General features: G+C 36.9%; 1 protein-coding gene across 3 annotated transcripts in view; it reads left to right on the top strand.

The window, feature by feature from the left end:
- GluRIB (Glutamate receptor IB) overlaps positions 1-20,750 on the top strand; it is a 323,616-nt gene extending 302,866 nt beyond the window's left edge. For 2 of the 3 annotated variants that reach the window (XM_073983938.1, XM_073983937.1), the window contains exon 16: positions 20,341-20,750. In XM_073983938.1, coding sequence (XP_073840039.1) covers positions 20,341-20,451 — 111 coding nt within the window. In that variant the 3' untranslated portion in view covers positions 20,452-20,750. The remainder of the gene's footprint in view (positions 1-20,340) is intronic. The other variant, XM_073983939.1, reaches the window with a different exon arrangement.
- Positions 20,751-22,464: the final 1,714 nt, after the last annotated feature.

Here is a 22,464-nt window from a genome sequence, read left to right as displayed (position 1 = left end):
TTATTTAGATAACATATATACTTTATCCACGCTATTTGGATAACATACATACTTTGTCCACGTTGGTTGAGTAACGTATATACTTTATCCACTCTATATGGATAACGTAGATACTTTGTTGGAGTTATTTGGATAACATAGATACTTTATACACGTAATTTGTATAGCATAGATACTTTATCCACGTTATTTGGATAACATAGATGCTTTATCCACGTTATTTGGAGAACATTGATACTTTATCCACATTATTTGGATAATATATATATTTTATCCACGTTAGGTACTTCATCCGCGTTGTTTCAATAACATATATACTTTATCTACTTCATTTGGATAGCATATATACTTTATCCACGTTATATGCACAACATAGAAACTTTATCCACGTTATTTTGGAGAACATAGATAGTTTATCCACGTTATTTGGGTAACATATATACTTAACCACGTTATTTGGATAACATTGATACTTTATCTACGTTATTTGCATAACATAGATACTTTATCCACTCTATTTGGATAACGAAAATACTTTATAAACGTTAGGTACTTTATCCACGTTATTTATCCGCGTTAGTTGGATAACTCAGAAACATTATCCAAGTATATATGTTATTTGGATACCATAGATACTTTATCCGCGTTAATTGGATAACATAGATCCTTTACTCACGTTATTTGGATAACATAGATACTTTATCCACGTTATTTGGATAACATAGATACTTTATCCACGTTATTTGGATAACATAGATACTTCATCCACGCTATTTGGATAACATAGACACTTTATCCACTTTATTTGGAGAACATAGATACCTTATCCACGTTATTTGGAGAACATATATACTTTATCCACGTTATTTGAATAACATAGATACTTTATCCACGTTATTTGGATATCATAGATACTTTATCCACGTTATTTGGATAACATAGATACTTTATCCACGTTATTTGGATAACATAGATACTTTATCTACGTTATTTGGATAACATAGATACTTTATCCACGTTATTTGGATAACATAGATATTTTATCCACGTTATTTGGATAACATAGATACTTTATCCACGTTATTTGGATAACATAGATACTTTATCCACGTTATTTGGATAAAATAGATACTTTATCAACGTTATTTGCATAACATAGATAGTTTATCCTCTCTCTTTGGATAACGTAAATACTCTATACACGTTATTTGGATAACACAGGTACTTTATCCACGTTAGGTACTTTATCCAAGTTATTTATCAGCGTTAGTTGGATAACTCAGAAACATTATCCAAGTATCTATGTTATTTGGATAACATAGATAGTTTATCCACGTTACTTGGATATCATATATACTTTATCCACGTTATTTGGATAACATAGATACTTTATCCACGTTATTTGGATAACATAGATACTTTATCTACGTTATTTGCATAAAATAGATAGTTTATCCCCTCTCTTTGGATAACGTAAATACTCTATACACGTTATTTGGATAACATAGGTACTTTATCCACATTAGGTACTTTATCCAACTCTATACACGTTATTTGGATAACATAGGTACTTTATCCACATTAGGTACTTTATCCAACTCTATACACGTTATTTGGATAACATAGGTACTTTATCCACATTAGGTACTTTATCCAAGTTATTTGTCAGCGTTAGTTGGATAACTCAGAAACATTATCCGAGTATCTATGTTATTTGGACAACATAGATAGTTTATCCACGTTATTTGGATAACATAGATACCTTATCCACGTTATTTGAAAAACATTGATTTTTTATTCACGTTATCGGAAAGTATCTATATCCACGTTATTTGCAGAACATAGATACGTTATCCACGTTATTTGGATAACATATATACTTTATCCACGTTATTTGGATAACATAGATACTTTATCCACGTTATTTGGATAACATAGATACTTTATCACGTTATTTGGATAACATAGATACTTTATCTACGTTATTTGGATAACATAGATACTTTATCCACGTTATTTGGATAACATAGATATTTTATCCACGTTATTTGGATAACATATATACTTTATCCACGTTATTTGGAAAACATAGATACTTTATCTACGTTATTTGCATAAAATAGATAGTTTATCCACTCTCTTTGGATAACGTAAATACTCTATACACGTTATTTGGATAACATAGGTACTTTATCCACGTTAGGTACTTTATCCAAGTTATTTGTCAGCGTTAGTTGGATAACTCAGAAACATTATCCAAGTATCTATGTTATTTGGACAACATAGATAGTTTATCCACGTTATTTGGATAACATAGATAGTTTATCCACGTTATTTGGATAACATAGATATCTTATCCACGTTATTTGAATAACATTGATTTTTTATTCACGTTATCGGGATAACATAGATACTTTATCCACGTCATTTGCAGAACATAGATACGTTATCCACGTTATTTGGATAACATATATACTTTATCCACGTTATTTGGATAACATAGATACTTAATCCACTTTATTTGGATAACACAGATACTTTATCCACGTTATTTGGATAACACAAATAGTTTATCCACGTTATTTGGAGAACACAGATACTTTATCCACGTTATTTGGATAACATATATACTTTATCCACGTTATTTGGATAACATAGATACTTTATCCACGTTATTTAGATAACATAGATAGTTTATCCACGTTATTTGGAGAACATATATACTTTATCCACGTTATTTGGATAACATAGATACTTTATCCACGTTATTTGGATAACATAGATACTTTGTCCACGTTATTTGGATAACATAGATAGTTTATCCACGTTATTTGGAGAACATAGATAGTTTATCCACGTTATTTGGATAACATTGATAGTTTATCCACGTTATTTGGATAAGATATATACTTTATCCACGTTATTTGGATAACATTGATAGTTTATCCACGTTATTTGGAGAACATAGATACTTTATCCACGTTATCTGGATAACATATGTACCTTATCCACGTTATGTGGATAACATATTTACTTTATCCACGTTATTTGGATAACATATATACTCTCTCCACGTTATTTGGATAACATATATTCTTTTTCCACGTTATTTGGATAACGTTATTTGGAGAACATAGATAGTTTATCCACGTTATTTGGATAACATAGATACTTTGTCCACGTTATTTGGATAACATATATAATTTATCCACGTTATTTGGATAAGATATATACTTTATCCACGTTATTTGGATAACATTGATAGTTTATCCACGTTATTTGGAGAACATAGATACTTTATCCACGTTATTTGGATAACATATATACTTTATCCACGTTATCTGGATAACATAGATACTTTATCCACGTTATTTGGATAACATATATACATTATCCACGTTATTTGGATAACATAGATATTTTATCTACGTTATTTGGATAATATAGATACTTTACCCACGTTATTTGGAGAATATAGATACTTTGTCCACGTTTTTTGAAGAACATATATACTTTATCCACGTTATTTGGATAACATAGATACTTTTTCCACGTTATTTGGATAACATATATACTTTATCCACGTTATTTGGATAACATAGATACTTTATCCGCGTTAATTGGATAACATAGATACTTTATCCACGTTATTTGGATAACATAGATACTTTATCCACGTTATTTGGATAACATAGATACATTATTCACGTTATTTGAATAACATAGATACTTTATCCACGTTATTTGGATAACATAGATACATTATCCACGTTATTTGGATAACGTATATACTTTATGCACACTATTTGGATAATGTAGATACTCTATCCACTTTATTTGGATAACGTAAGTACTTTATTCACGTTATTTGGATAACGTAGAAAGAATACTTGCCTTATTTGGATAACGTAGATATTTTATCCACTTATTTGGATATCATAGGTACGTTGTTCACGTTATTTTATGGTTTATCCACTTTATTTTGATAATGTATATACATTATCAACTTTATTTTGGATAAGGTAGATACTTTATCCAAGTATCGAAGGTATTTGGATAACATAGTTATTTTATCCACGTTATTTAGATAACATAGATACTTTGTCTATTTGGATAATGTAGGTACTTTATCTGCGTTAGTAAGATAGCTCAGATACTTTATCCAAATATCCAATTTTTGGATAACATATATACTTTATCCACGTTATTTAGATATTATAGGAACGCCGTTGACGTTATTTTGTAGTTTTATCCACTTTATTTCCATAATGTAGATACATTATCCACTTAATTAGGACAACATAGATACGTTATCCTTCTTATTTGGATAACATAGATATTTTAACCACTTTATCCACGTAGATACTTTATCACTTTATCTACTTTATGATAACTTTATCCACATCATGTGGACAACATATTGCTCAATTAAATACATTACACCCTTATGTCTCAAATCTTCTTTCTCTCTGTACATAGAAGTGCCCTTTGTTTTTGTCATCTAAGATGCCATAATTTCTCGTTGTAATAAATTCTGCTTTTGGGAAACTTGTCGATGGCATATTCGTTATGGTTCTGTGTTTTCCCTTAGCTAGTTTGAGTAAACTTCATTAAAAGGGATGGCCAAAGGATGCGTGATGGAGAAGGATATGAATGAATTACCATGCTTTATTATTTATGTTGACAAACTAGGAGAGGGAGAGAGACAAGCCAATGGTCAAACTTTTAATATTTTCTTTTTTGTCATCTTTTGATGGAATTATTTTCCATCAATATTTTTACCTCTGCTTCTCCTACACCGCCCCCCTAACTTATTTATCTATGTAATGTAAATACAAAAAAATGGATAACTAAAGTTTAACCCGCATGATTACCAGTAAATAAGTTTAGTTTTTGTTATTCTTTTTCCATGTTATTTTCATTTCCCTATATAGTTTCTAGATTCTGTCCATTCATCCGTTCGATGTCAACGAGTTTCACTAAGTTCACTTCAATCATATCAATGCTGCCTGGATAAGGGCCAGGAAACAAAGTTTCACAAAAAACAACAACAACAGCAACTATAGTTATAGCAATCAACAGGAATTGCAAAGTTATCCATGACCTGCTATTGTCCTTCACTTACACCCGATTTATATTTGATTGAGATGAAAAGGAAATTACTTTTAAAGAATTTCTATAAAATATTTCGCCTGAAATATCAATACCATATTGGGGGGTTAGATGTGGAGGGAAGGGGTTCGAATTTCGTTTTCTATAATAAAGTTATGATTGTGTATTGACAATTTGTGTATGAATGTATAAAATAGAGATCTTTATCAATTTCATATGAAAAAAGGATTTCCTGTGAAAAAAGAATATCCCTACAAATTTATGACCAAATATTTGTTTCTGGCGATTTCTTAAACTGTGTGGTAGAAATTTGGTAGTTTCTTTTCAAAGTTTAACGAAAGTGTGTCCAAGGTGATGGACTTTCTTGTCCACCCTTCGTTGGAGTCGAAAACTGACAATAAGCTTAAATTTGATGATTAGTTAAGCTAAAATTAAAATCAGATTTTTAGAGTAGCCGATTCTTGTCCATTCGTAGAAAAAATATATGGCTATTTCTGAGTGAAATCGGACACTTTTTCAAAATGAGGTTTTTGATTTATTTATTTTTTGCTGTGGTGATGCTGCTCATCAGCAAAACATTTCAGTATATTTTCAGATTTTTTTTTTATTTTTTTTTTGTGACCAACGGACCTTGAGACAATCGAATTCTGTACAAACTATGTGCAAAGAAATACTCATAACTTCTTTAATATTGGTCCCATTTAAAAGAAATATTTTTTGTATGATTTGTTGTTTTCGCGCCGATCGGACTACTGATGTTCCCTACAGAGCTGCTTACTTACTTAGCAGGCCTATTACAGAACATTAGTTCCATAGACCGAACTAAGAAAAGATCTACAATTCTCTCTGTTTAGTGCTTCGCTTTCTGGAATACCGCGCCTTGTCATCTCTTCATCCACTAGTTTGCGCCATCTATTCTTTGGCCTGCCAATTCTGCGTGCACCGCCATGTGGCTCGAATTTATACGCCTTTTTAGCGGGTTCATCATCGCTCATTCTTATTATATGGCCTAGCCAACGCAATCGCTGCATCTCGATACGTTTAACTATATTGATGTCGTTGTATAGCAGATACTGCTAGTGGTTCATACGACGTCTTTATTCACCGTCAACGCAGATCGGTCCGTAGATCTTTCGAAGAATTTTTCTCTCAAATACGCCAAGCACTGCCTTATCTGCTTGCGCAAGTACCCAGGCTTTGGAACCATACATCAGCACGGGTAGTATCAGTGTTTTATAAAGCGTTATTTTTGTTGGACGAGTTGTGGTTTTGTTTTTGAAGTGCTTACTTAAGCCGAAGTAGCATCTGTTGGCCAATACAATTCTTCTTTTTATTTTACAACTGATGTCGTTTGTTGTGTTGACGGCGGTGCCGAGGTATACGAAGTCTTTTACTATCTCAACGTATTGCGCGTCGACACCACCAACTTGTTCTTCTCGCCGCTTACCGCCAGACCCACTTTAGCAGATTCTCCTTCGAACTTCATAAAGGTATCAGTTACTTCTTTTACTGATCGTCCCATGATGTCTATATCATCAGCATAAGCAAGTAACATGTGGCTATTGATGTATATAGAATGTGCCACTTCTTTTGACGTTTGCCTCTTGTATAACCTTTTCCAGCAGGATGTTGAAGAGACCACACGAAAGGCTGTCTCCTTGTCTGAAACCTCTTTTGCTACAAAACCCTTCGGAATGGTTCTTTCCTATCTTAACTGAAGATCTTGTGTCAGTTAGAGTCATTTTACAAAGCTGAATGAGATTTGCGGGGATACCAAATTCAGACATGGCTTGGAATAACTTTGAACGTAGCGGGCTGTCGAAGGCTGCTTTATAGTCGACAAAAAGGTGGCAGGTGTCGAAATGCATCTCTTGGGTCTTCTCCAGGATTTGCCGCAGGTAAATATCTGGTCAATGGTGGACTTGCCAGGTCTAAAGCCGCATTGGTATGGTCCAATTATTTCGTTGACCATTGGCTTTAGTCGTTCGAACAATATCCCTGACACTATCTTGTAGGCGATATGGAGAAGACTTATGCCACTATAGTTAAAGCATAAAGTCTTATCTCCTTTCTTATGGACGGGACACAGGATGTTCACGTTCCAATCGTGAGGTACGCGTTCTTCCTACCAGATGGTGCTAACTAGCTGATGCATACACCTTATCAGCGTGTCGCCACTGGATTTGAACAGCTCGGCTGGAAGGTCATCAGCTCATGCTGCCTTATTATTCCTCAGCCGGTTTATTACTGTTTTTACCTCATCTTGGCCGGGTGGTATACATTCAATACCATCTTCTGGAATTGGATCTGTGGTATCTTCGTCGACTATTGGATACCAACAGTTTGGAAAAATGCTCTTTTCATATCCTTAGCACACTATCTGTTTTAGTTACTTGATAACCGTGCTGGTCTCTACAGGAGGATGTACCTGTACCAAAGCCATCAGTTTGATGCTTGACTCTTTGGTAGAATTTTCGGACTTCATTCTGGCTCCTGTACATCTCGATTTTTTCACTCTTCCGCTTTTCCATCTCTCTCTTTTTCCTGCGGAAAAGACATTTCTCCTCTCTCCTTTTCTCTCGATACCTCTCTGGTGCGCTACGCGTTGCTACTGATTGTAAAGTAGCCCTATATGCCGCAGCTTTCTCTTCGGTAGCAGTAAGGTATCCAAGTACTGATTTTGCGTATGTTTGCATGGTGGGCAATGCTTTGCCATTGTCCTGATGTGTTATCGGGACGAGGAGTGCTTTGATTAAGCAGTTGGGCCAGTTGAGTGGAATATGCTGTGTGTGATTGTGATTGCAGCTTACCGATGTCCAACTTACGTGTTGTGTCTGTTCGCACATTGTTTGCTACGTTTAATCTGGTACGTACTTTTGCTGCAACAAGGTAGTGGTCAGAGTCTATGTTTGCACCTCGGAACGATCGTACAAGCAACACGCTTAATGCATGTCTACCATCTATCACAACGTGATCAATTTGATCTCTTGTTCTTTGATCTGGCGACAACCAGGTGCCCTTATGAATATCGAAATGCTTAAATCTGGTACTGCTAACTACCATGTTTCTTGCAGCTGCAAAGTCAATCAGCCTCAAACCATTGTCAGATGTTTCACTGTGGAGACTAAATCTCCGACTGTTGGGCCAAAGATATTCTCCTTTCCAATTTTGGCATTAAAATCGCCTAGTATAATTTTAATGTCATGGGCAGGGCAACGGTCATATGTTTCTTCTAAGCGCTCGTAAAATATATCTTTGGTCTGTTCGTCCTTGTCTTCAGTAGGAGCATGAGCGCAAATAAAGCTGATGTTGAAGAATTTTGCTTTTATTCAAATTGCAGCAAGTCTTTCATTCACTGGGGTGAAGCTGGAGACCAGATGTTTTAACCTCCGACCAACTACAAATCCGCAACCAAACTCATGCTTTGTGTCACGGCAGCTATAATACAGTGCGTCACCTTTAGGTGTTGTTGTGACGCCTTTCCCGTTCCATCGTATTTCCTGCATGTCAGTAATGTCGGCCTTGTACTTTTCAAGTACGTCTGCCAATGCGTAAACTACACCTTCTCTATAAAGAGTGCGAACATTCCAGGTGCAGATCATGGTCTTTAAAACGTTTGCGGGGATCGTCAACCTTAGAGGGGTTTGTTATTATTTTCTTTCGTTTTTATACCCTCCACCATAGTATGGAGGGTATATTAAGTTTGTCATTCCGTTTGTAACACATCGAACTAATCATTTGCGACCCTATAAAGTATATATATTCTTGATCAGGATAAAATTCTAAGACGATCTAGCCATGTCCGTCTGTCCGTCTGTTGTAATCACTCTAGCGTCCGCAATAATTGAGATAGAGTGCTGAAATTTTGCACCCGAGGGTCTTTTTTCCATAGGCAGGTCAAGTTCGAAGATGGGCTATATCGGTCCACTCTTTGGTATATCCCCCATATAACGGTACCTCCGGATTTGAGGTATTTTGACGTTCTTCGCCATATTTGCAGACCGAATTAGCTAAAATTTGGCACTTAGGGTTCCTAGTGATCAATTAACTTATATCCCAAAGGATATGGGAATAGGTCCATGTTTTGGTATAGTCCCCATACAACGGTACCTCCCGATTTTCGGTATTTTGAGAATTTTAGCCAAAATTTTTAACCGAACCATCTGCAATTTGACATTTGAGGTTCTCAGTAGTCATGAAACATCTCCACCAAACATCGTCAACATAGATCCATGTTTTGGTATAGCCCCCATATATCGATACCTCCCGATTTTCGGTATTTTGTGCATTTTAGCTACAGATTTTAATCGAAATAGCTTTAATTTGCCAATTGAGGTTCTCAGTAGTCATGAAATATCTCCACCAAACATCGTCAACATAGGTCAATGTTTTGGTATAGCCCCCATATAACGGTACCTCCCGATTTTCGGTATTTTGAGAATTTTAGCCACAATTTGTAATCGAACTATCTGCAATTTGATATTTGAGGTTCTCAGTGGTCATGAAACATCTCCACCAAACATCGTCAACATAGGTCCATGTTTTGGTATGGCCCCCTTATAATCGTACCTCCCGATTTTCGGTATTTTGAGCATTTTACTTACAATTTTTAACCGAACTATCTGTAATTTGACATTTGAGGTTTCCAGTGGTCATGAAACATCTCCACGATACATCGTCAACTTAGGTTTATGTTTTGGTATAGCCCCAATATATCGGTACCTCCCGATTTTCGGTATTTTGAGAATTTTAGCTACAATTTTTAACCGAACTAGCTGTAATTTGCCATTTGAGGTTCTCAGTGGTCATGAAACATCTTCACCAAGCATCGTCAACATAGGTCCATGTTTTGGTATAGCCCCCATATAACAATACCTCCCGATTTTCGGTATTTTGAGAATTTTAGCTACAGTTTTTAACCGACATAGCTGTAATTTGACATTTGAAGTTCTCAGTGGTCATAAAACATCTCCAACGAAACATCGTCAACATAGGTCCATGTTTTGGTATAGTCCCATATAACGGTATCTCCCGATTTTCGGTATTTTGAAAACTTTAGCTGCAATTTTTAACCGAACTAGCTGTAATGATCGGTATTTTGAGAATTTTAGCTACAATTTTGTTTATTCAAAAATAATCGTCAATATAGGTCCATGTTTCGGTATATCCCCCCATATAACTGTACCTCCCGATTTTCGGGAATTTTCAGTGGTCACGAAATTTCTTCACTAAAATTCGTCAACATAGGTCCATTTTTGAGGGTCTACATTGTTTTGATGAAACTACCCTCAATTTGACTCTTGATGTTCCCTGCAGCTATAAAATGTTCCGCCAAAAAATTTAAAGATAGTTTGACTCTTTGATATAGCCCCGTAGGTGGTACCTTTCGCCTAGCTGAACACATTTTTTTAGATTAGATAACACTGTGCAACAAAATGGAGGTGAAAGTCTGGGGCACGGAAAATTCCTTTTGGGGAAGAAGGGCCTTGGTAAGTATATTATGAACCCCGAAGGACAGATCTGCCGTGAGTCGAACTTCCGCGTTATGACGTGATGAAATGTTTGTTAGAGACCCTGTGGGCCATCAGGAATTAACGTTATATCTTTATTCACTGTTGCTTAAGTGCTCTACAAAAACAACAAACAAAGATATAATGCTAATTCATGATGGCTTACAGGGTATCTTGCAAAAACTTCATCACGCCATATCGCGGAAGTTCGACTCACGGCGCATCTGTCCTTCGGGGTTTTTAATACACACACACCAAGGGCTTTCATCTCCAAAAGGAATTATCTCTGCCCCAACATTTGTGTTCACAGTGTAATTTAAGCAATAGTGGGAGGCAGTAGGAGTCTATCCATTGTCGAAAAGTTGTTCCACCTAAAATTGTGAAATGACCCATATATTCCATTTTAATTAAGACTAATTTATGGTGGAGGGTATAAAAAGTTCGGCGCGGCCGAACTTAACGACTTTTTACTTGTGTCATAGTAGGCTGTTTTTTTCTAGGGGAGGTTACTAACCCGACGACTAAACTCAAGTTTTAACGTTATTATGGGTGAACGGGCGGCACATGTTAGCTCACTACCTTTAACGGGTGTTCAGGGCAGTTCCCCCGGTGACACCACGGGGAGGTCAGTGTCCACTTGAGATGAAAGAAAGACCAAGATAAATCCTGGGCTTTGCCATGTTAAAACCGGTTAGGAACGTTCCTGGGTATCTTCCACCTCCTAAGTCACGAAACAGAGCTCCGAATACTCGCTCGAATACCACTCGCGAGTAAAACTCTTCCCCCAAAAATTTCACTCGCGACTAAATCGGAGCTCTGGCCCGAAAGCTGCTCCAATTCTGACAAATTCTTGGGGGAAAGTTTTGTAGTTCCAACGAAGACTAAGTACCAAATTTCTGGCATTTCTGTGTGATAATGAGGCTAAACCCTTGAAATACCGGACGATACTCTCCTACGGGGGCTATATCAGAACGTGGACCGATATATCTCATTTTCAAATACCAGCCATCGAAGGAGTAATATAAACAAAGTACCAAAGTATAAAGCTATATTTTAAATGTTGCGAGCTGTACCTTGATTTCAACAGAGAGACCGACGGACGCAGAGAAGAACATGGTTATATCTACTTAAAAAACTTGCCACGTTGTCCGTTTAGTAAAGAAAAACGTACATTCTAAAACTTGTTATTTTAAGATTTAAACATTTCACTTAGTTCAATTCAATTTTAAGATTTTTTCTATCGCAATCCTACCTACCATAAACTTTCCTTGTTTCATTATTTTTTTTTCAATTCCAAAGTACCAAGAACTTTTTCCAAATCTTCCAAAAGAAACTACTTAAAAACCTGTCTAATCCATAAAAATACACTTTTCTCTGGCCATAGACCAAGTTAACCACCACATACACTTTCAAAAATCCTTCTGATTGATTACTTCTACATAGGTATTTGAGTGTTGACACTGTATAAACACACGTGTGTGTTTGTGTGCAGAACCTTGTATGTAACTAACGAACACATGTCTATGTTGGGACAAGTTTTCGATTTTAGAGTAAATTTCGGCTTTCGAATGTTATGGGACATTGGTGTTAATCTTAAATAAAGAAATCCATGTTGTGTATTTGTTGTCATGTCGATGGAGTGTGTGTGTGCGTAGGTGTGAGTGCTTTCAATTGATATCTGTGTAACGAGTATTTGATTGAAATTTGTTGGCAGTGAAAAGTATTTCAAGTTTTACACAACATTTGATGTGGCCCATACTTCGAACACTCTTGTTGCTGTTCCTATGTCAATAAAGACATCATGTGTATGCATTAAATCTCATTCACACCTACACGCACAATTTAGTAATATGTGTGCCCATGAAGTAGTATGGATTACTGGTTCCCCCCGACCTGTACTATATTTGACAGCTTTCTTTCTCTCTTCCTTTAGGCTATGACTGCCTATGTATTTGTTTTGCTTATTTCCTACATCCTTTACACAAAGAGATAGTGTGATTGACCATTCGATTTCATCCTAAGGCTGTGTACATTAAAACTCAAAAGCCCTTGCTTGTGCCTGTACTCTAGTTATTATTCACTGTTAAAGGGGTTGTGTGGATTTGTAGTCGTTACTTAAATGTTACTCTTTTCCCAACTTAAAGGGGAAACGTTAAACATTTTTGGTGTTGAAAAATTAATTTGCATAAGCCTGGGTATTTGAGTACAAACATTTGACGTAACTGTAATAAGCGTTGCCTACATACATATGTCGATGACAAAAGGATGCCAGTAATTTTCGATTTCCCTATGAGCTCTCAAACAGATCCCAGCCATATGAGTGACATTTGCCAATGTCAATCATGTTCTACTAATTACGTTTAATCTACAACACTACTACGGGATGTTAATTTTGTTTGGAAGTCATGGAAAGTTTAATGAATATTTTAAGAAATTCAATTCTTTAGGGGGTTATGGCCACTCGCAAAAAAATCTCAATTTACGGACAAAAATTGGATGAGATATGAGTGCTGGAAGGAAAATTTTTATTGGGATTTTTATACATATAACAATAAAAAGTCGATTAGTTCGGCCGGACCGAGCTTTTATGCCCTGCACCATAAAATATTCTTAACTAAAATGTGGAAAATCCTGTCCACAATTTTAGGAGGAACGGATACCCCAAATGCCTAAATTATCTAATCTAAAAAAAGTAAAAAATTCTTTAAGTTCGGCAGGGTCAAACTTTTTATACCCTCCACCATAAAATAATCTTAATTAAAATGGAATAATGGAACAATTTAAGGTGGACAAATTTTTGAACCATGGATACCACAAATGCCTAAATAATCGTATCTAATCTAAACAAGTAAAAAAGCATCAGTCGGCTTTGCCGACAGATATATACCCTCAGCCTATGTGAATTGATACTTTCATGTACGGGCAGATCGAATGACCACAGCATTGGGGTACATGTGCATTTCCAAAGGATTTTCGAACAAACCCTAAACTGCACTTAGCCACAATAGTTGAACATTTTTGGGGAGGTACCCAAAGGAGAGGTATGATATGTGTCATTTTACAAGATAAACTAAATTTGGACAAAGTATTAGGAGATCCAAAGTTTGGACCAAATTGGTTGACCTGTTTAAGAGATATCGTGCATACCATTTAAGTTAGATTTTTTTAAATATTGGGGGGGAAGTACCGGAAGTTGTGGACCGGTTTGGACAAAATATGACGAATGCCAAATTTTGGACCAAATCGGTTGATCAGTTCGAGAGATATTGGGCTCTCCAGTCACTACATATGGTGTCATACGGTTTGTTTTTACAACTTCCGGACTGTTTTCTCAAGAAGTATATACTTGCCCCTAAAAAAAAAAATTACCGTTGTAATTGAGGCAGAGAATGCATGTTGCTTTAACAAAAATCAAATTTTTTCGATAGCAGGCCTTAAAGTGAACTTATCCGAAATTTTGTGTGGGAGGTACCCGAAGGAGTGCACGAATATAGTCCATATTGTAACCTGGTCTATATCTGGTAGATATATTAGGATGTTAAAAGTATGGACCAAATCGGTCACTCACGTCAAGAGTTATCTTGCGCACAAAAAAAATATTACCCAGGCCAAATTTTGGACCGAATTGGCAGATCCGTTCGAGAGTTATCTTGCGCTCCAGCCACTACGCACGGTGTCATAGGGGTTTTTGCACCTTTCAGGATATTTCCCAGAAAGTATAGACTTGCCCCTGCTGAAACTTGTACCATTGTATAGGGGACAGTGAATAAAAGTTGATACCATAAAAATTAAACCGATTCGAGAGCTGGACTTAAACTGAACTTTTCAGAAATTTCTACGTCTGATATAAATTTCACGATGTGCAAAGTATGGACCAAAGCGGTTACTCCCTTCAAGAGTTGTCGTGCGCACAAATTTTCCGAACATTTTCGAACTTTTGTGGGGGAGGTACCGGAAGGAGTGGACCGATATAAACCATCTTCGAACTTAAACTAAGTATGGACAAGTAAGTATGGAGCGGTTACTCCCTTCAAGAGTTATCGTGCGCACAAATTTTCCGAACATTTTCGAACTTTTGTGGGGGAGGTACCGGAAGGAGTGGACCGATATAAATCATCTTCGAACTTAAACTAAGTATGGACAAAATATTACAAAAGCCAAATTTTGGACCGAATCGGTTGATCCGTTCGAGAGTTATCGTGCGCTTCAGCCAGACAGACAGACAGACAACGAAAGGACATTGCTAAATCGATTCCAAATTGTCTGAAACGGATTTCGTCCCAACATACTTGAGGTCTAACACAATTATTTCGATGAGGCACTATTGCTCGTATGAAAGTGTATATACCCTCGTTAGCATAAATGCTGAGGGTAGAAACATGTGTTCAGTCAGGTGAAAGGTGCCTCCTAGTGGGCTATATCAAAGTGTCGACTTATCTTCACAATTTTTGATGAAAAAGTTTTATAACTGCAAGGAACCTCAAAGATCAAAGTACTGGTAGTTCCGTCAATCAATGTAGCTAAGACCCTCCAAATACCGAAAATCGGGAGGTAACATTATATGGGAGCTATACAAAAAATGGACCTATGTTGACGATTTTTAGTGAAGAACTTTCGTTAACACTGAACACTGTTAATTTGACCTTCGAGGTTCCTTGCAGTTATCAAACTTTTCCACAAAAAATTTTAAGAATAGTTCCACACTTTAATATAGCCCCCTAGGTGGTACCTTTCACCTGACTGAATACTTTTTAGATTAGATTTGAGCTAGTTCGATTTTCGGTGGAGAAGTTTCGTGACCCCTGAGAACCTCAAATGTCAAATTACAGCCAGTTTGGTTAGAAATGTGACTAACAACGTCGAAATACTTTAAATCGTGCCGTATCGTTATATGAGGGCTATACCAAAACGTGAACTGATATAGCCCATCATCAAACATGACCAGCCTGCAAACTAAAGACGCATCTTCCCAAACTTTCAGCTTCCTATCTCCATTTTTGTGTATGCTAGAGTGATTATCGCGGACATATGGGCGGACGGACATGCTTAGATCGACTCAGAATTGTACTCTGATCAAGAATATATATACTTTATAGGGTCGCAAATGATTATATAAATGCGTTACAAACGAAAAAAAAATAATATACCTTCCTTACTATGGTGGAAGTTATAAAAATGTGTTCAATCGGGTCCCAGCAAAACAAATGTCGTTCAGATTTCTTTCCGATTTCTCTACGATTTTTCGTAGGGGAATTCATTCAGATTTCCCTTTAAAAATGATATTTTGTTTCTTCCGATTTCGGATCGATATCTCGGAAACAAACAAAATGGTATGTTATAAAAATCGCATATAAAATTTTTAAATATTTTAGATATAAATGCAACATATAATAATTCAAGCTGGTGTGGATAGACGCGACATATTCGTACACAAAGTTTACATTGTTCTACTATAACTACAAAATGATAACAACAGTGAAAATCATTAGATACGTTTGAAATTACAATCTTCCAAAAAACAACATAACAAAGAAAAAAGGATCAATAAACAAGTAAAAAAGTATCAGTCGGCTTCGCCGACAGAGATATACCCTCAGACTGTGTAGATTGAAACACTTTTTTCCCAAAAAACTTATGTATTTAGGGGGTTTCAACATTTGCGGAGGAGGTACTTAAAGGAATGGATCGACATAGGCAAAGGGGGTGCCATAGAGGGTTTTTAAAACCTTCGGGCTGTTTTCTTAAGAAGTTTGGACTTGCCCCTAAAAAAACGTTCACCATCGTAATACTCGTAGAGGCAGCGAATGTTAGTTGCATCAACAAATATCAAAGTGATTCGATAGCAGGTCTTAAAGTGAACTTATCCGAAATTTTGTGTGGGAGGTACCCGAAGGAATGGACAAATATAGTCCGTATTCAAACCTGATCTATATCTGGTAGATATGTATATTAGGATGCGTAAAGTATGGACCGATTTAGTTCACTTCAAGAGTTATCGTGCGCACAATTTTTTCGAACATTTTTGAACATTTGTGGGGAGCTACCTGAAGGAGTGGACCGATATAGCTTATCTTCGAACTTAAACTAAGTTTGTACAAAGTATTATGAACGCCGCTCCAACCACTACTCTCGGTGTCGAAACTTCAAGGCTATTTTCTCAGGAAGTATGGTTTTGCCCCTGATGAAACTTGTATCACGATTCGAGAGCAGGTCCTAAACTGAACTTTTCCGAAATTTTGTGTGGGAGGTACCCGAAGGCGTGGACCAATTAGTCCATATTGGAACCTCATCTAAGTTTGGTAGAAATTTCACGATGTGCAAAGTATGGACCAAATCGGCTACTCCCTTCAAGAGTTTTCGGGCGCAAAAATTTTCCGAACATTTTCGAACTTTTGTGGGGGAGGTACCGGAAGGAGTGGACCCATCTTCGAACTTAAACTAAGTTTGGACAAATATTACGAAAGCCAAATTTTGGACCAAATCGGTTCAACCGTTCGAGAGTTATCGTGCGCACCAGCCAGCCAGACAGACAGGCAGACGGACGGACATGGCTAAATCAACTCCAAATTGTCTGAAATACATTTCGTCCAAACATACTTGGGGTCTAAAACCATTATTTCGATGAGGCACATTTTGCCCGTATGAAAGTGTATATACCAGTGATGGCCACCAACAACAACTTTCATATGCCCGCGGGCATACAACACACACGTAAACTGTAAACACATTCGTTCGGATAACGCATTGTTTACGTTTCCACTCACACTAGGGCAAGTTATAATCTGCAAATGTTTGTTTTCGCCATCGCTGGTATATAAATAAAAAGAGACATCAGAGAAAAATTTTTTTCCTTCGATATCCATACGATATTATTCCAAAATCGTTCAGAAATCTTAACAAAAATTTGGAAGGTACCTAAGATTTTCATACGTCATTATTCCGAATCTATACGAAAATTCGGAGGAAAAAAATTCGCATTCCGAATTCCCCAAAGATTTTCTTCAGATTTCGTTCCGAATTCTGAACGAAATCGATCTGATTTCGCTTCGACATTTCGTTGCGAAATTAGATATCGTTACGATTTCGGATCCGACGGCGGACGTAGCGTCCGAATTTTGTTCCGATTTCGTTACGATGTCGGTACGATTGGTTTGCTGGGGTGGTACCTTTATATGGGGGCTATACCAAAGTATGGACTTATGTTGACAATTTTTGGTCGAAACGTTTTGTAAATACCGAAAATCTGAGGGTACCGTTATATGGGGACTATACCAAAACATGGACCTATGTTTACAATTTTTTGTAGAGAAATATCGTGACTGCAGAGAACATCAAATGTCAAATTTCTGGTAGTTCCATAAAGTGTTGCAAAACCTCAAAACCGAAAATCGTGAGGTACCGTTATATGTTTTGGTATGAACCTATATTGACGATTTTCGGTGGAGAAGTTTCGTGAACACTGAGAATCTCAAATGACAAATTACACTAGTTAGGTTAAAAATTGTAGCTAAAATACTAAAAGTGTCGAAAATCGGGAGCTAACCTTATATTTGGGCTATACCAAAACGTCAAAATACCTGAAATCGTTCGGTACCGTTATATGGGAGCTATACCTAAACATGGACCGATATAGCCCATCAGCGAACATGACCTACCTGCAAACAAAAGACGCATGTTCCTAATATTTCAGCATTCTATCTGAATTTATGTTGATTCTAGAGTGATTACAACAGACGGCTGGACGGACATGCATAGATCGACTCAGAATCTTACCCTGATCAAGAATATATATGGGCAATTCTGAGTGATATCGAACACTTTTTCAAATAGAAAAAAAAAACGGTTTTTATACCCTCAGCATTATGCTAACGAGGGTATATACACTTTCATACGGGCAAAATGTGCCTCATCGAAATAATGGTTTTAGACCCCAAGTATGTTTGGACGAAATGTGTTTAAGAAAATTTGGAGTCGATTGAGCAATGTCCGTCCGTCTGTCTGTCTGTCTGGCTGGAGCGCACGATAACTCTCGAATGGATTAACCTATTCGGTCCAAAATTTGGCTTTCGTAATATTTTGCCCAAACATAGTTTAAGTTCGAAGATTGGCTATATCGGTCCACTCTTTCCGGTACCTCCCCCACAAAATGTTCGCAAAATTTGTGCACACCATATCTCTCGAAGGAAGTAACCGATTTGATCCATACTTTGCACATCGTGAAATTTCTGCTAGACTTAGATGAGGTTCCACTATGGACTCAATCGGTCTACTCCTTCGGGTCCACTCCTTTGTCCCACACAAAATTTCGGATAACTTCAGATTAGTACCTGCTCTCCAATCGCTTTGATTTTTGCTTTAGCAACATGTATTCACTGCCCCCCGTACGACGATACTAGTTTCATCAGGGGCAAGTCCATACTTCCTGAGAAAATAGCCTTAAAGTCGCAAAAAAAACCCCTATGACAAATATGGACACAACACAAAATTTCAGATAAGTTCACTTTAAGACCTGCTCTCGAATCGCTTTGATTTTTGTCGAAGTAACTTGCATTCGCTGCCTCAATTACGACGGTAATAGTTTTTTCAGGGGCAAGTCCATACTTCTTGATAAAACAGTCCGATAGGTGTCAAACCATACTAATGCGCTATAACTCTCGAACTGATCAACCGATTTTGTCCAAAATTTGGCCTTCGTCATGTTTTGTCCAAACTTAGTTTCAGTTCGAATTGGCCATACTTTGCATCTTTTAATATTTTATCCAAATTTAATTAAATTTCTAAAATGGCCCATATTGGTCTTCTCCTTATGGTACCTCTCGCAAAAAAGTTCAACATTTCGTCGGTGTCATGCTTAAGTGTTCCATATGCCATTTGCCCGTTTTGAGATAATCGCATTTTAATGTTTTGCATCACAACTGTGTGGAGCTGACTAAAGCAAATATTTATATTTTTGACTTGAAATATTAATAATAGTATATAGAACATATTTGCAAAAATTTAGAAGAATATGTATTGGAATATAAAAGTTATAGAGATTTAAAAAAAAAAAAGAATTTTTGTCGATTTGTTCCATATCCGCACTTATGACACAAATGTGAAATATTGTAAATCACATGGAACAATGTGACAAACACATTTTCCATATTTGCCTCAATAAACAGGTCCATGCTTCCTGGCATGCTGGTCCAAAAGATATACGAAGACCCTCTGAAATGACTAGTGGGCACGATATCCATCGAAAAGATATGACTCCCAAAATTAGATCCACTTCCATAATCGACTATGTTCGGCAAGTTTAAATGTCACGCATGCTGAGGGTATATCTCTGTCGGCAAAGCCGACTGATACTTTTTTACTTGTCATAGTGAATATTTTTGGATTCCCCTTGGCTTAAGGACAAGGTTATTAGGTTCTTAATGGTCTCACGAAAATATATGTATACTGATCCTTTGATTCCATTTCGAGCTACAAATTTGCAATATTTGTCACAAAAATAAATCCGAAAGTCGCCCAGATAAAATAAAAATCTTTTCGAAAATGCATTAATGAGATTTTTGGTGCTCTATAAGTGACATGACCTTTTTGTGCTCTATAAGTGATACTGATATTTACACCATATACATACACTTACATATGTTTTTTTTTATTTTTTTGCTAATTATTTAAATTAATTTATTACCACCACATTTTAAAAGACCCTTTATTAATATTAAAACAGTACTTAAATTGTGCCTCGTTACAGTATTATCCCACCGCACAAATGAGTGCTACTGGCACACCCCCTACCGATGCCGAAGCCATGCACATGAATGCCCATGGTCAAGTTTGACATGAACATGCGCAGGATACTCGCCTATGACGTACACCCTGCGCACCAACAATACGCCGCATAATGGCAAACAGTCGTCAAGAAACGGAAAAAATGCTTAGCAGTCACGAACAAATTGCTGCCTCACAGAATAGTAGTACGCTACTGCGTAATCCCGATGTAAATCATCCCTATAACAAGTAAATGCAATAAAAACAACAAGAACAACAACAACAAAAAGCAACAGTTACTGATCATCATTATCATCTCCATCACCATCTCTCAACGCACAAGAAAAGTCTTGAGGAAAAAATACGGAAATTTATGTGAAAAACATGTTCTGTTGTAGCCGGTAAATCGAGAGAAAAGAAAAGGCCTTCGTCAGCTTAATAGCAGGAGCAGCGGTGACAACTACAACAGTCAAAGCCAGATGCTAGGTAAACTGTAGCGTGTAGAAATCAAAGAGTAAACTAATGAATGAAACCCCATTATGAAAACAGAAATTCAAAAAGCCAAACTTTTAAAAGCCATGTTGTATGTAAGTAAAAATAGTTTTAAACAAATAGTTTAGTCTAATTATACGCTCTCATTTAGTTGTGTTTGTATGTATGTGTATATATAAGAAGGCTCATGGTAGTTATAGTTACGTTGTGATTCGATTGCTGGTAAAATAATTCAAAATACGGATATCTGTCCAAAGTTAAAGTAGAAGAATAAAAAATGCATCACTTTTAAAAATCTCCACTCCAGAGTTATAACCCCAAAAGATGCCATTCATTTTTCACCAATACTTTGGCATGTCATTTCCACCAATGCTTTGGCATGTCATCTTCACCAACCCTTGGCAATGACATTATCATTGCGACGAGAGTTTTAACAACGTTGGCTGCGATTTCGAGTCTCCGACTAAATCAAGACTATTATAAAGAATTAATCTTGTATATTTAGAAAATTTTTATAAATAAAAACACAAAATCCATCTCTATTGGATCGATGTAATGGATTCAAATGCTGATGAAAAGATCGGCTTCCTTTGAACCGAAACATAAGATGCAATTAAATCACGTCATCCCATAGAACCCCTTCCTTCAAATTTTGTTTCGTTTAGATGAACTTTAGTTTTTTAGCTTTAGGGTAATTATCACAGGAAATATGCACTTCCTCCTGAAAAATAACACCTTCAAAAGAGGGCGGCCGCTAGGACTATTTGCTGTAAGAATGGCAAAAGCATCCGAGAGCTTGGGTCTTCTCCAGCATTGGTCAATGGTGGACTTGCCAGGTCTAAATTTGCATTGGTATGGTCCAATTATTTCGTTGACCATAGGCTTTTTGTCGTTCTCATAATATCCCTGACACAATCTTGTATGCAATAGGGAGAAGACTTATGCCCCTAAAGTTGGAGCATAAAGTCTTATCTCCTTTCTTATGGACGGGGCACAGGATGCTTAGGTTCCAATCGTCGGGTACGCGTTCTTTCTGCCAGATGGAGCTAACTAGCTGATGCATACACCTTATCAGCGTGTCGCCTGCTGTTTTGAACAGCTCGGCTGGTAGGCTATCGGTTCCTGCTGCCTTATTATTCTTCAGTCGGTTCATTGCTGTCTTTACCTCATCTTGGCCGGGTGGTATACACTCAATACCATCTTCTGGGATTGGACCTGTGGTATATTCGTCGTCTTCACTTCTCTTGGATATCAACAGTTTGTTCTTTCCAAATCCTTAGCACACTATCTGTATCAGCTACGAAATTACCTTACAGGAGGATGTGCCTGTACCAAACTGATGGCTGTTTGATGTTTCACTCGTTGGTAGAATTTTCGGACTTCATTCTGGCTCCTGTACCTCTTTTTTTCACACATCCGCTTTTCCATCTCTCTCTTTTTCCTGCGGAAAAGACGTTTCTCCTCGCTTCTCTTATCCCGATACATCTATCGTACGCCACGCTTTGCTACTGATTGCAAAGTAGGCCGATATGCCGCATTTTTTTCTTCTATAGAAGCACTACATGGTTCCTTGTTGGAGGTATCTGGTATC

This window comes from Musca autumnalis, unplaced genomic scaffold (assembly GCF_047663935.1).
Source record: "Musca autumnalis isolate F117 unplaced genomic scaffold, ASM4766393v1 scaffold_4, whole genome shotgun sequence".
In the NCBI taxonomy this organism is placed as follows: Eukaryota; Metazoa; Arthropoda; class Insecta; order Diptera; family Muscidae; genus Musca; species Musca autumnalis.
Note: the sequence above shows the minus strand (reverse complement) of the source record. Positions and strands in the feature narration are given on the sequence as shown.